The sequence below is a fragment of the Passer domesticus genome, chromosome 3 (assembly GCF_036417665.1).
Source record: "Passer domesticus isolate bPasDom1 chromosome 3, bPasDom1.hap1, whole genome shotgun sequence".
NCBI lineage: Eukaryota > Metazoa > Chordata > Aves > Passeriformes > Passeridae > Passer > Passer domesticus.
In genome coordinates, this window is record NC_087476.1 from 42,064,222 (window position 1) to 42,079,953 (window position 15,732).

General features: G+C 43.5%; 1 protein-coding gene across 4 annotated transcripts in view; it reads left to right on the plus strand.

The window, feature by feature from the left end:
* The first annotated feature begins 8,778 nt into the window (after positions 1-8,778).
* GRIK2 (glutamate ionotropic receptor kainate type subunit 2) overlaps positions 8,779-15,732 on the plus strand; it is a 357,572-nt gene continuing 350,618 nt past the window's right edge. For 3 of the 4 annotated variants that reach the window (XM_064412796.1, XM_064412799.1, XM_064412798.1), the window contains exons 1-2: positions 8,779-8,937; positions 14,142-14,546. In XM_064412796.1, coding sequence (XP_064268866.1) covers positions 14,432-14,546 — 115 coding nt within the window. In that variant the 5' untranslated portion in view covers positions 8,779-8,937; positions 14,142-14,431. The remainder of the gene's footprint in view (positions 8,938-14,141; positions 14,547-15,732) is intronic. The other variant, XM_064412797.1, reaches the window with a different exon arrangement.

Genomic DNA, 15,732 nt, shown 5'->3' on the forward strand with positions numbered 1-15,732 from the left:
AGCCAGAGGAAAAGAACCTGGAGGTATTAATTGTCAGTCAGATGACTGACAACCAGCAGCATGCCCAGATGGCCAAGAAGGCCAATGGCACCCTGGCTTGCATAAGAGATAGTGTGGCCAGCAGGAGTATAATGGACTGGCCATCTGTACTAGGTACTGGTGTGGCTTCCCCTTGAAACCTGTGTTCAGTTTTGGGCCCCTCACTACATGAAGGACGTTGAGGTGCCAGAGCATGTTTAGAGAAGAGCAATGGAGCTGCTGAAGGTTTTGGAGCACAGGTCTCAGGAGGAGTAGGTGAGGGAGATAGGGTTGTTTAGCATGGGCAAAAGGAGGCTCAAGGGGAGCCTTATTGATCCCTACGAGTACCTAACAGGAGGTTGTAGCAAGGTGGATGTCAGTCACTTCTCCCAGGTAACAAATGACAGTACAAGAGGAAATGGCCTTAAGTTGCACTAGGGGAGATTGGATATTAGGAAAAAATTCTTCACTAGTAGGGTGCTCAGGCACTGGAACAGATTACCCATAGAAGTGGTGGAATTGCCATCCCTAAAACTGTTAAAAAGGCATGTGGATGTGGTGCATGTTTTAATCATGAGCACAGCCGTTCTAGGTTAATGATTGGACTTGATGATCTTAGAAGTCTCTTAGAACATAAACAATTTTGTGATTCTATAAAAATAGAGTAGAAATACTTAATAAAGGTGTTTATTTTTACATGTTTTTGTGGCCCCATTACTTCACTTATGGTTATCATTGCTAAAGTAGGTCATTATTCTATTTTATAATATAATGCCATGGTATGTGACTTCCTATCTACTTAAGATGCATATTGTAGAGGAATGTGCCCCAGGGGGTATTTTCACATACTAGAAATGACTTTACATATCTGATAAACTGCTTAGGTTTGAATAGTAGAGCAATTTCCTTTCCTTTCTTCCTCTGAAATGGACCAAATATACTTTACATAGTCTAACTAAAATAATTTCAAGGTAGATTAGAAGCCTAGGCTTGCTTTGGGTGAAATTCACTTTCCAAAACCTCAAAGAGATTCAGACGCTGCACAGATATTGTAATTTTCTACACACTAGTACACTTTAATTCTTCTGTTCTGAGTCTGAAGTCAATGAAGCACATTCTACCAGTTGTCCCAATGAGTAGCTAGTACTGACAGCATAGTTACTGTGTGGCTATCTCCACAACTAATATGGGCTATGCAGTCCCATATATCTGAATCCTGACAGTAGATTTGTGTCAATTTCTAAATCCCAGGAATAGGATTAATTATAATTCATCAGGCTATATAATAGATTACTTGGTTTAAATGGCTGCATATTTGAGGATCAAAGTCTATTCTCAGCTGTAAATTAACCACAAAAATACCACCTATGAATACTATTTATATTATTACTTTAAGATTAGACATTTTGAACAACCTAGTACCTAAGTCCCCTGCTGTGATATTCCCCCTTGAAAATTATTTCTATAAATTCACAATGAATAAATAACTCAGACACTTGGAAATCAGTTATCTTTTAATGTGGTAGATGTGATCAACAAACACAAAGTTCCCCATGTATGGAGAGTTTAGGCGTAGTTGCCAATATACTGGCAACGTAACAGTACAGCTGTACAAAAACTGTTGTAGCTCATTGATGCATGATTAATATTAATTGTTTATGTGATATCTACTGAGTGAGACATTAAAAAAGCACAATGATGATAGATCCTTTTCATTCTGATCTTATTGCTGAAGTTTAAATCTTAATTGAGTAAAAATTTGGTTGCAAAGTTAAATTGAAGTTTCTTCCCATTATTAGAATGCCTTCTTCCATATTTAGAGTTCAAGGTTGCCTATCTGTCGGGCTTTATCTGATACTAGAGAAACTTCTCCTCCCAGTTGATTAAATTAAAGTCTTATTTTTATTGTCAACCATAAGGCTGTTTAAGGCTCTGTTATCAGGTGGTGTATACAGTTCTTGTTTAGGACATAAATCAGGAATTTTGCTCATAGATGTTCAAGTATTGTACTTGTAAAAATTAACTGGTGGTGGATTTGTGTTGTTTTGATTGGGTTTTCTTGAGGTTCCTTAAATGATTTAATTTTGTACCCGTTATTGCTGCTTCTAAGTTTAGATGCAAAACTAGGTCCCAGCAGTGTATTTTGCTCCACTTAGGTTTAGCCTTTATTTTTTTTCAAAGATTAATTTATAGCTGGAGGGCTTTATTGGTCCATCTATTAATATTTTTCTTCCATGCATCTAAATTAGCACTGGATTCATAAATAGCTAGAGACACACAAATACATTAAATTGATAACTACATATTCCTATTGATTTTTTTTAAAGGGGGTGGGGAAGGGAAATTCTGTTGGGCTCAAAGAACAAAGCACAAGGATAAGACACTTGATAAAATGTATTAGTATTCATAAACAAGACTTTAGAGTTTCTAAGAATAAACCTGAACAAGACATGACACTTGTGTAAGCAAAATGGAATGTAGAAGTTAGTGCAAAACAGTTTTATTGGTAAGCTGTCGAACCCCAAGGAGGGAAGAAGAAAAAAAAGACTTCTCTAGAATTCTTTATGACCTGCTATGCTGCTATTGCATATTTACTATTGCAAATATTAATGACTTGGGTGCCTCATTTAAATGTTTGATGAAGGCTGTATAGGAGAAACTGAAGAAATGTTTCTGGCTAGGCCCAGAACTTAGAATGTGTCTCAATAAATTGAAATAGTGTCCCGGAAAAAAAAAAGAAAAAAAAGAAAAAGAAGAATGATACTATACAAACACAATTTTCTACACTTGGGAGTAAATGAGTAGTTCAGCAAGTGCAAATGAAGAAGAAACTAATCAGGGGTAGCAGAAAAGGACATAGATATTATTGTGACATAGCAAATATGAAACTACAATATCATGCTATTGCAAAGGAGTCAAAGATCATATTGAGATTTCTGAACAATATGGGAACTTGAAAACAGTAATAGTAGTCTTTCCTTCCACCCACTACTTTTGTTGTAGTGTTTGCTGTACTATTTACAGTTCTGCTCCCTGTAATGCAGTGATATGGATAAATTAGAAACACTGGCAAAAGCAGTTCTGAGATACTTAGAAATCATCCAGAATAGAGTAGACTGGGGGAGATACAAGAAAAATCAAAACGAATGGTTGAGACTGGAAGGGACTTCTGAAGGTCTTCTAGTCTCACCCTCTCCCTAATCAAGCAAGGCCACCTACAGCTTTTTGCCTGGGACCAAGTCTAGAGAGGTGGATACCTTCCAGGTGGGAGACTCCATTCACTCACTGGACAACCTGTGCTGATGTTTGCTTATGGCCATGGTAAAAAAGTGTTTGGTGATGTTCAGAGTGAACATCCTGTGTTTCAGTTGGTGGCTTTTATCTCTGATCTTGGCCCTGGGCACCACTGAATAGAGCTTAGATCCACCTTCTTATCATCCTCCCTTCAGATGTTTACATACGTTTATAAGTTCCTCACTGTGATATCTCTTCTCCAGGCTAACCAGTTCCAGATTTCTCAGTCCTTCTTCATGTGGCAGATCCTTCAGTCCCTTCATCATCTCCTTTTGTTGTACATTTTCCAGTTTGTCCATGTGTCTGTTGCACTCGGGAGCCCAGAAGCGGACACATTATATCAGGTGTGGTCTCACCAGGGCTAAGTGAAGGATGAGAATCACCTCCCTCAACATACTAGCAACACTTCTCTTAATCCAGCCCAGGATACCATCAGCCTTTTCCGCAATGGTATATTGTTAGCTCAAGTTTAACTGTGTGTCCACCAGGACCCAAGGGCTTTTCCTGCCAAGCGGCTGCAGCTAATCAACTGCAAATTGAGGATTGCTCATTCCCAGGTGCAGGACCCAGCATTTGCCTTTGTTGAGCTTCATGTGGTTCCTGTCAGGCCAGTCCTCCAGCCTGTCAGCATCATTCTGCATGGCAGCACAATCCTCTGGTGTATCAGCTGCTCCTCCCAATTTTGTGTCATTGGCAAACTGGATGAAGGTGCACTCTGCTCCACCATCCACATCATTAGTTAAGATGTGGAATTATATGGATGGAGTAATGACCCCTGGTGTACATTGTTATTTACTGGCCTCCCGCTAGACTTCGTGCTACTGATCATCATCCTCTGGGCCTGGTCATTGAGCCAGTTTTCCACCCACCTCACCATGTGTTCATCTGGCCCATACATCAACTTCTTTATGAGAATCTTATAGGAAACGGTTCAATATCCACTGCTCTCCCCTCATCCACCAAACTGGTCACCTAATTTTAAAAGTTTATCAATTTGGTCCAACATGGTGATTCTAGGGGAATCTATGCTGACTCCTCCTAATGATTTTACTGTCCTTTGTGTGCCTGGAAATGGTTTTCAGGATTAGCTACTCTATTACTTTTGCAAGAACTGAGATGAAGCTAACTAGTCTGGAGCTTCCTGCGTCCTCCTTTGGCCTTCTTCAAGAAAAGAGTGACATTTATCTTCCTGCATAATATTTATTCAGTTGTTCAGAAGATAGTTTTAGAGAGAGGAATAAAAACTTGTCTTTATGTTGTTTGTGAGTAAGAATGATGATTATCAATTGCCATAAGGCTGTTTGTGGCAAACATCAGAATATTTTCTAACAGTAACAACAGCTAAGCCATGAAAGTCTTCCCTGGAGGGCTAAATATGGCAGTCTGTTGGAGAATATTGTACAATGCATCATGACTGGCACCAAATAAAATAAAACTTCCTAGCCATGTATGTATGTCCAAAGGCATTCACACACAGGTTAAACTTTATTCTTTTATGCTTCTGGTAGTGTCTATTTTAGCCCTCTTAATAATGTAACGTGCTTTAGTATGTCTTTTAAATCATAAGTGAGTCAATATAAGTCTTGAATCAGGTAAGGAGTCCAAATGTAAGATATTAATGCTGGAGTTATTGAATATCATCTTGAAAGAGTCTGAACATTCCTCTCTGTGAAAGTCATTGGATGATCCCATCTTACTAGGCAAGAAGAAAATAGAAGAAAATAGAAGAAAATTGTCTGATGCACAGATTGATGCAGCACTATGTGAAACATCATGCCTGCTATGGCACACAGGTCGGTACTTTTAAAATTCACAATAACACATGAATAACACAGGATGGATACAAATTCCTCATCAATTTTATATGTGACCCATCCAAATGACATATGGATATAACCTATGGCTCATTGTCTCCCTCAAGTGGATAATACAAGAAAAGGGATTTGTTTCTTTTAGAAATATTTTTTGTTTTATTCCATCCTGCTTTCACTCATACTTCTGTTTGAAGGGACATGGTTTGATACATGCAGCCAGTTTCACCAAGAATATGAGTATACAAGGTCATTATTAAAAGCTGTGAAAAGGCAACATTTGGGAGGATAATTCTTTTTTTGCCCATGAGAGGTACCAAAAATCTTTATGTCATAGCAGTAGGAGAGAGATTTCCTGAAAGGCCACACAATATTGTTCACAACTGCAAGAGAGTAAAAAAAAATTAAAACAATGGCTGGCAGAAAGAACAAAAAACTCAGTTGTCTGCAATCTGAAGTCCCAAAGGTTTTCTTCAGTGTTTTCTGTGGCAGGGCACAAGCTGTGAACCACACATCTTGAACAAATGTCAGTACTCAGATTTGGGTCATTAAATTGGACAGAAACTGTTTAGGGCTGTTAAGCCACAGCATCCAGAATCCCTAAAATATTGTTATTTAGACAGATCTAAATAACAATAATGTAGATCTGGCATTACAAAAAATATTTGATAGAGACTCTTTTGAAATATCTTAAATTCTCTCAGTATGTATGTTATCATAGCTGACCTAAATGGAAAGACAAAGAAGGAAAGAAGAAAGTATTAATTATTCAGATTTACTGGGTACTAGTGATAGATTTCTGTGGGGAAAGGACAAATCTGTCATCCTTTGGTAATTTCATTTTGGAAGGCTTAAGGGAATTAGGCTACAAGTTTACATTACTCCTAACTTTGAGGTGTAAATGCACCTAATGGGAATATAATAAACTCAGATAATTTGATTTTAAAATGTTTTAAAATAATGTTGAGAAAATGAAACAAACCCCAAACCATTCTCACAAAGATCCTTCCAGATATGTTTACGTTAAATGGGGTTAAATTCTTATTGACGTTTATAAAAATTGTTTTAAATGGATGGTGTAAAGATGACATGCATATTCTAATTTGATAAATTTATAAATTGCAATTAAAATAGTCAACAATGAAACAGAAGCAAGCAAGTAAAGAAGTTTGGGGGCTGGCTTGGGGAGGTTGTTTGTTTTCTCTTTGTTTTTGTTTTGGTTGGTTGTTGTTGTTTTGTTTTGCTTTGTTTTTTCTTGTTAGAGTCCAGGACCTTGTGTAGCAAATTCTCTGGCACATCTCATTTTGGATACTGACAAACTGAGTCTGTACTTTCCTGTTTCTTTCTAGAGGTCAATACTGATAAAGTTCAAAGTTCCTTCAGTGTAACTGGGAAGAAACATGAGAATTTCTGTCAGTATCAAAATGAAGGAGTTTTGCAATAGTCAACACTTGAGAAATTACAATCACAGACTGTCTTCCCATTATGTCCCTGACTTGCAGTGTGATCTTAGGTTTGTTCATCCAACATTCCTGCTCCAATACTCCTCATTTGCAAATGCAAAGTCCCTAAATACCCTAAACAATATATAACAATATAACAATAAGTAACAACAACAACACTGGTGGCACTGGGAACCTCTTTCTTGTCAGAGAGGAGCTAATTCTTGGTAAACTGTTGTTGGCTGAGGAAAGCATTGAGAATTTTATGTCTGGACAGAAATGTAACCCAGGCAACAAGGGAAAAGGCTCTACATCAATGTAGTTGAGTTGAAGTGAATACATGAGGGTATTACACAATCCATCTGCAATGTTAGAACTGTACCCCTTTTCTTCCCCGGTCTTCCTTTCTGTCATCCTAGAGTGACAGCTTTGACTCATGTATTTTTTAATGTTTGACACGTTCTCTGGTCAGAAAACTCTGGATAATAAGTAACAATGCAAAAGCAGTCAGTGATAAAACAAAAAGGGATGAAATCACCGAATCAGTGCTTTCACAAACGTTAACTCATCCGACCTCATGTACTTCCCACGCTATGGCTGGTCTTGCAGCGTCAACCTGCCTTGCCTTCCCCGGAGATCGTGGAGATAACTTGGTTATTCTTGTGGTGATCCCCGCCACTCCTTTCCCTCCTGCAGGACCGCACAGAACTCAGTTTTCCAAGACGTTCTTCCGCTCAGTTTTCCACCCGCGACCCACTTAGTCCTGGAGTCCTGGAGAAGCAGCCTCCTGCCCAGCTCCCTTCACCGCCCTGGGTGGCATGAAGCGCTTTGCTTTAGCACTGCGTTTGCTTTTAACAAGAGTTATCTCCATTACCGCTTCAGGCAAATGAACTGACTAATGAGTTTTTTGTCGGCCATGGAAGTGTGCTGCAAGTAATTAGGGGATGTGCTGTGGGACCGATTAAGCTGCAAGTCACAGCGGCCGGAGCCCAATCGCTGTGAGCCCGTCGCAATCTGTGCCGCCTGCGCTCGGCTCCACAATGGGATCATTGACTATTTATTTACTTCGCACAACAACTCTGCTGTTTATTTAATTATAGGAGCTTTTCAGTCACCCACCCCCACCCGCTCCAACCCGCTCAGCGCTTTTTGAGTCCTCCCCTCCTGCCTCTGATAACCGGTTTGTCGCCTGGGCAGATGAAGCGGGGCAACGCCTGAGCATCCTTTGTGGGGTATGGGCTGCGCTCCCCCGGCAGATCCGGGAATGGGAATTTGCCGTGAAGTAAAAGCGAGGAGACAGGGATATTCCCGTCAAATTGCTCATCACATCTGCCTGGAGGTCAGACCTCGAGAAGGCTGCACTGTGGAGGGGAGGCGCAGAGGAAATCCTGCAGCTCTTCAAGGCATGTCCGAGTCACGAAACAAAATCGGGAGAAGCTCACAAGAGGCGAAGAGACGCCTGTGGCGCTGCGGGGGCGAGTGCGGCTGGGCGAGGGAGGAAATCATTGGCACTCCCGCAAGGCGGGGCGGACGACTCATTTCCCACCCCAATTCACCAGGGAGGCCTTGGTCCTTTTACCAGAGCCCCCCTCCCGCAGCGATGACGCTTAGGAGCGAGTCGGGGACGGGAGGGGGGGCTGGGGCAGATGTGATCGCCCACTCCCTGGATCCTCTTCCATCTCAGGGAAGTGCCCGAGTTAGTACCCGCTAGTTCAAGGAAGGAGTGGGGACGGGCGGGTTCCAGCATGACAACAAGTCGAGAAGCAGCCGAAGCTTTTTCTGGCACCCCCGCAGTCTGAGATAGGAGCTCCACTCACCCCCGCGTCCAGGGGGGAAAATGGGGACGGGCAAGGGTCTCTGAAGCTGTTTCACAGGCGTTAGGATACAACTCCCACTTTCTCCGCGTTCACAAAACAGGCTCAGGGACCCCAATTGGGAGCCTGCACTGTTAACACTGTGAATACTCGCTGCCCGGCGAGTTCGGGCTCTTCGGGAGATGGCGCGGGGGGAAGCCCTGCGCCCACCGGTGGCCGGCGGGCACCGGCGAGACTGGGCGGTGCGGGGAGCCGGCAGTGGCGGCCGTAGAGAAAGCGGGTTTCTGCTCCTTTAAAGGGCGCTGTGCAGCGCTCCCGAAGGGAGGCGGATCTCCCTCCTTCCTCCCTTCCCTCCATCCCTCCCTTCTTCCCTCCCTCCTTCTCTCTCTCCCTCCTCCCTCGCTCCCTCCTTCCCTCCCTCCCCGCTTGCCGCCGCCGTCAGTGGTGCCCGGACGCCGGCTGCACCGCAGCCCGGGCTGTCCCCGGCGTCCTGCCACCGCCCTTCCTCCCCCGCCTCCGCCTTCCTCTCCCTCCCCGATTCCCCTCCCGCAACTCAAGGTAGGAGGATGTCCCGGGGTCTCCGGCTGGCCGCCACGGCCGGAGGGGTTGCATGCCGGTGAGGGGCTGCGGGGGGGCCGGGGGTGGCGGGGGATGCACCGTGGCCGCGTTGTGCCCAGAGCTGCACACCACGATGGCTCTTGGCCAAGTGTCTCAGGGCAAAGGCGGGCGCTGAGCTGGCCGACCCGAGCGCTGGTGTCTCCCGGGTCTGTCCCTCACTGTGGGGAAAGCAGACCTGTCGGCTTCCTGTCTTCCTTCCATCGCTGCTCCGCATCGTCAGAGCCGCCGCTGTCCCCACGCTGAAAGCGGAGGTTCGGGGAGAGGGAGCAAGAGGCCAGGGCAGAGCAGCCCCCCGATGCCCCTCGCCCGGTGCCCTCCCGGTGGCCCGGAACTCCCTCCCTCGGCCGGAGCTGCTCCCGAGCCGGGCTCAGGGAGGCCGGACCGGCTGCATTGAGGATGTGCCCCCCGCTCTCATGGGGGAGCGGAGGTGAGAACCGGGCTCTAACTTAGCTGGAGTTGTGGGTGGACAGCAGTCTCTACTTCCGTAGGGTGTCCTCCCGCCCCTGCCCGGCCCCCACCGTACGGCGCAGACAGTCCCCTTTTCGGCTTATCGGCAGCCCTGTCATTTATTTCTGAACAGAATCAGCATTCTTTGGGTGAGCATCCATCGCTAAAGTAGCCAGGGCGCTGACACTCTGGAAAGCAAGAGACATTCCTGCCTACGGAGTGCAGGCATGATAGCAAGAGCCTTGCGTGCACTGAGAAGGAATGAATAGATTGTAATGGAAACCTTTCTTCACATTCTCCTTAGAAACTTTTGGGGGAGTACAGCAGGAAAAGCATAAAGCATCATAATTTTCCTCCAAAAATCTTGCACAGCTACCCCAACCCCAAAGGAAGCTGAAGAGACCAAAGGCTGATCTGTAGATCATGTCAAAAGTACTTGTTTTTGCTGCTTAAAACTTGCTAGGAAAGAGCATTGCTGTGATACTCAAAAGTGCCTGAACGGGAAAGTCTATCACACACTCGCTTCATTAATTAGAATACAAGTCTTTCCACTAGCTAAAAATTAATTACCCTCTTAAAATGTCATTAATCATTGGCACAGCAGAAACTTGGTTGTAAATTTGGACTTAGATAATAACAAACAGAGAAGGACCTATGGGGTTTTTTATATAGCTGGTGGGAGTGAAATGCCAGTGGGCCGCAATTTGTTTTGAATGATAATATCAACATTCATTTGAATACTTTGGCAAACGTTTTAGAAGGGAGAACTCTGTTACTGCTTCGTCAGCAAAGCTGCAATACTTGATTCTAAAGATCTAGAGATGCTGGTCAGGTGTTGCAGTAAGCTGTGGCTCTCCTCACACCAGATTGGAACAGCAGGAGGACTGTGGTGGCATGTGAATCTGAAACGTTTGCAAGGATTTGCCGAAAAATGTCCGAGAAACATTTGGGGGACCATATGTTGTACATACATTAAATTTATAGCAGCTGTTGTTGTGAGAGGTCAAAATAGTAGATTACGTGATATAAAAACCTCACTATCTGTTCTTAGAGGCACAGCTATGACCTGAAAATAAAAGCCCATTCCTTTTTAAAGTAGTATGATAAAACTATACATCCCAGTAGGTGGCAGCTAGCTGGAACTGGGTTAACTTTTATAATGATAACAGCACATAAAAATTAGATCTGATGGGAAAAGATCCTGATATAGTAAGGTAATCAGAATCACATATCTCCCCTTTCCAAAGAAACATTATGCACATAATGTACACCATTTATACTTGACACACAGCTAAAACTGTAGTAGGTTTTTATTACCCAGAAAGGCCTCAGACTGCCTCTTCTTCTTTCACTGTCTATAGCTGGATTACTGTTTTTCATATCAGCTACACTTGAACAGAGTCCTCTGTATTAAAGATGTCCTTGTGTGCTGGAGATGTGTTAGCACCATGTCTACAATAGATGACCAAACAAATCAAAACATATATCCAAGGAATTGTAGATTTCCCAGCTGATGATCACTGAAGTGTAGAGGGCAGTTTCATAAAGAAATGAAATGCTCTTTAATATGAAAAGAGCAGTGTAACAGTGGTGACAAGATCCCAAAACCGAAGACCAGCTTATCTACCATGACGTTTTATTAGGGATTTCCAGACTTTGAATTGTACATCTCACAGGGAAAGAAATATTGAAGGCACTAAGAATATTTACCTGTTTTCATGTTGAAATCAGTCTGAAGGATGTAAGAAGGTATCCTTTTCTTTTTAATGAAGAAGAAGTGGTGTAAAAGTCCAAATAACAGAAAAGAAGTTTAGGGTGGGGAAGACTGAAGCTTTAGTCCATTATATAGTCTATAAGTGGTCTTCAGTAACCAAATATTTAGTGAGTTCTAATCATCTGATGTCTTGTAAAATTTGATTTTTTTTTATATAAGGGACTCGTATTCTTGAGAAAATATTTCTGGGTTAACTTTGACTTTTTTTTTTTTTAAGGTGGGAGCTAGGGTTTGAAAGAAGGGGGAGGAATGTTAATAATTAGGTGACATCTGATAGTAGACAAGGAGGACATCAGTACTTATTCTGAACCCATACAATGCCATAAAATAGCTGGCTACCTAACATAATAGAGGGCGTAATATATATATCTTTAAAGAAGCCGATAACAGGTTTTAATTTCCTTTCCGCGCTGTGAAATGACTGGAAAGGGTAAAACCGCCCCGGCTCTTTGACACCTGCGGGGCGGGGGCGGCCGGCAGCGCTGTCCGCGGTGCTGACGGGGCCGCTCCGGCGCTGTCCGCGGTGCTGAGGCCGGCGCGGGGGGAAGGAAACTCGGTGTGAGCCTCGGGCGTCAGACCAGGCGCTGCAGCGTGGGCTGCTGAGTGTTTAATAGTAACGGGAATTAACCACAAGTTGGTTTATGATTCCAGTTCTAAACGTCTCCGTGAGTTAGGTGCCCTGTTGGGCTGAGATTACAGGTAGCTGTATTTTTTTTTTTTTTCAAGAGAGCTTAGAAAATCAAACTGGTAACAGGAGTCACTTTGTCCAAAGTTTGTGTATTGTTTAATGTGCTAAACCTCATGAAGAATATTATATTTTCAAAACATCTCACCAAAACAAAATTAAATAAATAAAAAAATCCGATTAGACTGCAAGCTGCACCTCAGCATTCACAATTAAAAATGTGTCTAAATAATATTCTTTATTTCAACAACAACAGGGAGGGAGGCAATGAACTTTCACAGTGTTCACGTGTATTGGTTTTATTTCTCCTTGGACTGTGAAAAAATAGAAACGAGTAGAAGAGAATAAATGAAATAGTAAATAGAAGAAAAAGCATCTCTCTGCATTATTCACTGGGAGATATTCTAAGTGTGAACTGAAGGAGTCGCTAGATATCCTTGCTTTTAACACTAGGTGTTCTTTTTAAAGTGCTCCAATAGTCAAATCGTCTGATTGAATTCCCTGCTAGACTGCAGAACTAGCCATTCATGATACTTATTTTTGACACTGCAGTTATGCCTCCATCTTAAGGAAAAAAAAATCAATGATGTTTAATAATCCTCTTGCAGACTGTACATTTCTTTTCATCAGCATTTTACAGTGTTTTAAGTAAAAGTGTGCAGAGGAAATCAGTAAGGCAAAATGATAAAAAGTTACTTGCTAACACTTCTAGGGGTACAAAGCACAAACACTACAAGTTATAATCCTAATGCTGCTGCTACTTATTTACAGGTCTACAACACACAGATGTTAATTAAGAATAAACTGCAACTCACCTCTGCCATGCTCTGTTTCTGATAGATTTCACAGAGTGTTCTCATTAGCTTGGCATCATTGGTATTTATTTCTGTAAAGTCAGGTTTATTCTATGTTCTTCTCTATGTATCTGTGGGGAAAGTCTCCCAGTGATATTTTCTTTATTAATGAAAAGCAAAGGAGGGAGATAAAGGAGACAAAAGATGTCTGTAGGCGGAATGTAGAAAAAAAATAATTCATTTTCCTGATGGGAAATACAGGAATTATATTTCAGTGTTTGTAGTAAAGCTCAAGCAGGTTCAGCAAATCCTGACTTAGATTGCAAAATGTGACAGTCCTGGTTTAATGTATTTCAGTGGATGCAGACACACAACTAATTGCATTTCTAAGGAAAATCTAAAGTAATCCACAGAATAGGTTTATCGTCTTTGGAACACCTGGTCAAAAAACAAAAATCTGTGGCTGTATTTCCAGACATAAACTCAGTATCCCATTATCAAATTGGGAAATGCTGTTGTTCTCACTGAGGACAGCAAAATGATAAACTACGTAGATCATAGTATAGGGAGGAACAGCCACATTTCCATAATACTGGAGTGAAAGGAAAGCAGAGTGCAAAATAAGAGATTGACAGAATAAAGTGAAAATCACAAACCAGTAAATCCCGAAGTTACTGTCTTTTAAGCAACACTGCAATTTCAAACAAGTTTAGCGAAACAGGTCTGTGCATTCAACAAGGTTGTTCCAGCGCTGCCGATTCCTGTTACCCTGCAAAAGCAGCCTGGTGCTCTGTTATCACTGAGTCCGGAGCAAGTTCCTAGGGACAGTCAGTTCCTAGGGACAAGCCATAGCATTAATCCTACTTCATGCACTAAAATGAGTAACAGTTAATGATTGTAAATATCTTTTTTTTTCTCCCAAACCTGAACGTTATACTCTGATAACCTGCATGACTGTTGTCAGCCTTCTCTTTCACAACTCTAAAGCTAAGTGATCTCGACCCAAGCAGTCAGCTATTGAAATACAGGGATTGATTTTCACACAACCCATTCCCTTCTCCCCTCTAACATCACTCCCCCACCCCCACGCCCCCCGCCCCTTATAGCCATTGTTCAGAACAACTGAATAACTAATAATAATAAGAGCATGTAAATATAACCGAGCTGGGGGCTTTTTTTTTGCCTCCGACAAATCTGGGCGATCAGATCGGTTGCATAATAGAAATTGGGAAGGCTGTCTGGCAGGCAGCCTTAAGCAGAGAAGAGCTATCTCAATTTCTCTCACTTAATCTTGGCTTCGCGTCAGAAGCTGTGCAGCAGTGCAGTAGAATGGGAGCTCGGCAAAAGCTCCGCCAGTGAAACGCGGGCGCTCGCTATGTGGCGGTACCTCAGCGATCTCTCCAGCTGGATTACCTATTGATTTTCCTCCTTTCTCGCCTCCCAGGTTTACTCGGCTGGACACCGTGTGTGTTTGGATTTCTCAAGGATTCTCCCCCGACTAACATGGATGTCCCACCATTCCTTGCAGTTGAAGGTTGCTCCTTGGCGCAGTGAATGAAGAACATGCAGGGATTGCTAATGGGTTTGGGAAGCGTAGACTCTCTGCTCTCTCTGTGACCATGCCGTGATCGTGTCTGAGGGCCATCAGTTTACGTATCCTCATTCTCACCCTACCGGGAAACCTGACGGCTTAGAAGGGGGAAGTAAGGCAGCGCGTGTGTGCATAGAAACATCATGAAGATTATTTCCCATATTGTAACTAATTCAGTCTTCAGATGCACCATTAGACTCCTTCTTTGCTTACTGTGGATTGGATATTCTCAAGGAACCACACATGTATTAAGATTTGGTAAGATTTCCCGACACTTTTCTCATTGTGTGTTTAAGCCTGAATGTGATATGCGTAGGATTGACTCAGAAGGGGATGCTGGGGGAGAGCTGGGACGTGCTACCGGAGTCGGGCAGCGAAGTCCCTCTTTATTTTGCATCCGGAGGGATGAATTGCTGTGTGATTTTTTTTCTGTCGCTGCTGCTCATTGTAGCCGTAGTAACGGCACGATGGTGATGATAATTATAATAACAATAGAAAAAAGACTGGCAAACGTGCTTGCCTAAGGCTCTGCGCAGCTTGTGTGGCTTCCTCGTAATTGTTTCCATTGTTTTGCTTTATTGTTTCCATAGAAGGGGAAAGCATGGCTAATGCGGTGATTGATCAGTTGAAAACCTGTCAAGTACTTGTTAAGTTTCGGCCGCCCGTCTCTGATCCCCCGCGAGCCGATCCCGTGCGGGGTAACGCTGTGATTTGAGACCTTTGGGCTGATTTCCCTTGAAGTATCTGTCTGTTTGCTTGACACTTGAGTGGCGTTTAGGGTTAGAGAAGAGATGATTTATGTCTCGAGCGGTGCTCGGGGAAGAGCTTTTGCGGTACCTTTCAAAAGCACAGCTTTTCTATGCGAGGAAAGTTGTGGGAGGTCCTCCCTCTCCCGGGGAAAAAAAAGAAAAAAAAAAAAAATAAAGCAGATCAGAATGACATTTCAAGAATAGAGAGGGTTTACAGTATAAAGGCTATCCCAGCTGGACCAGGGCACTAACCTTAAGAGCTCTGCCTGTGCAGGCGCGCATGTTCGTGTGTCTAAGCAAGCAAGCGAGGGACAAATTCTAGCCGCTGCATCCCCTGCAGAAGTTTTGCAGTGAGAAAGGGCAGGACGGAAAGTTCGGAAAGCAGGTCCGAAGGGGTCTGTGCGGCCGGGGATGTCCTTCGCTGCCATTCCGGGGCGAGATACGATGAGAGTCCCGTATCAGCATCCTCCTGGTCGTCCGGGCACCGTGGGCGAGCGGCGGCGGGGGGCGGCCAGGAAGGGACAGGTTGAAAATTGCTCCCCCATACAAGCAGCATCCTCTGTGCCTGCCGACGACACGGGTGGACGGAGGAAGAGCGCATCTCCCTCATTGTCGCCGTCCGCGATAAACTGTGGCAGCCTCTGCATCCATTTCTTCGGGGCACAGAAATCTCTTGCCTTTGCCTGGGAATAATG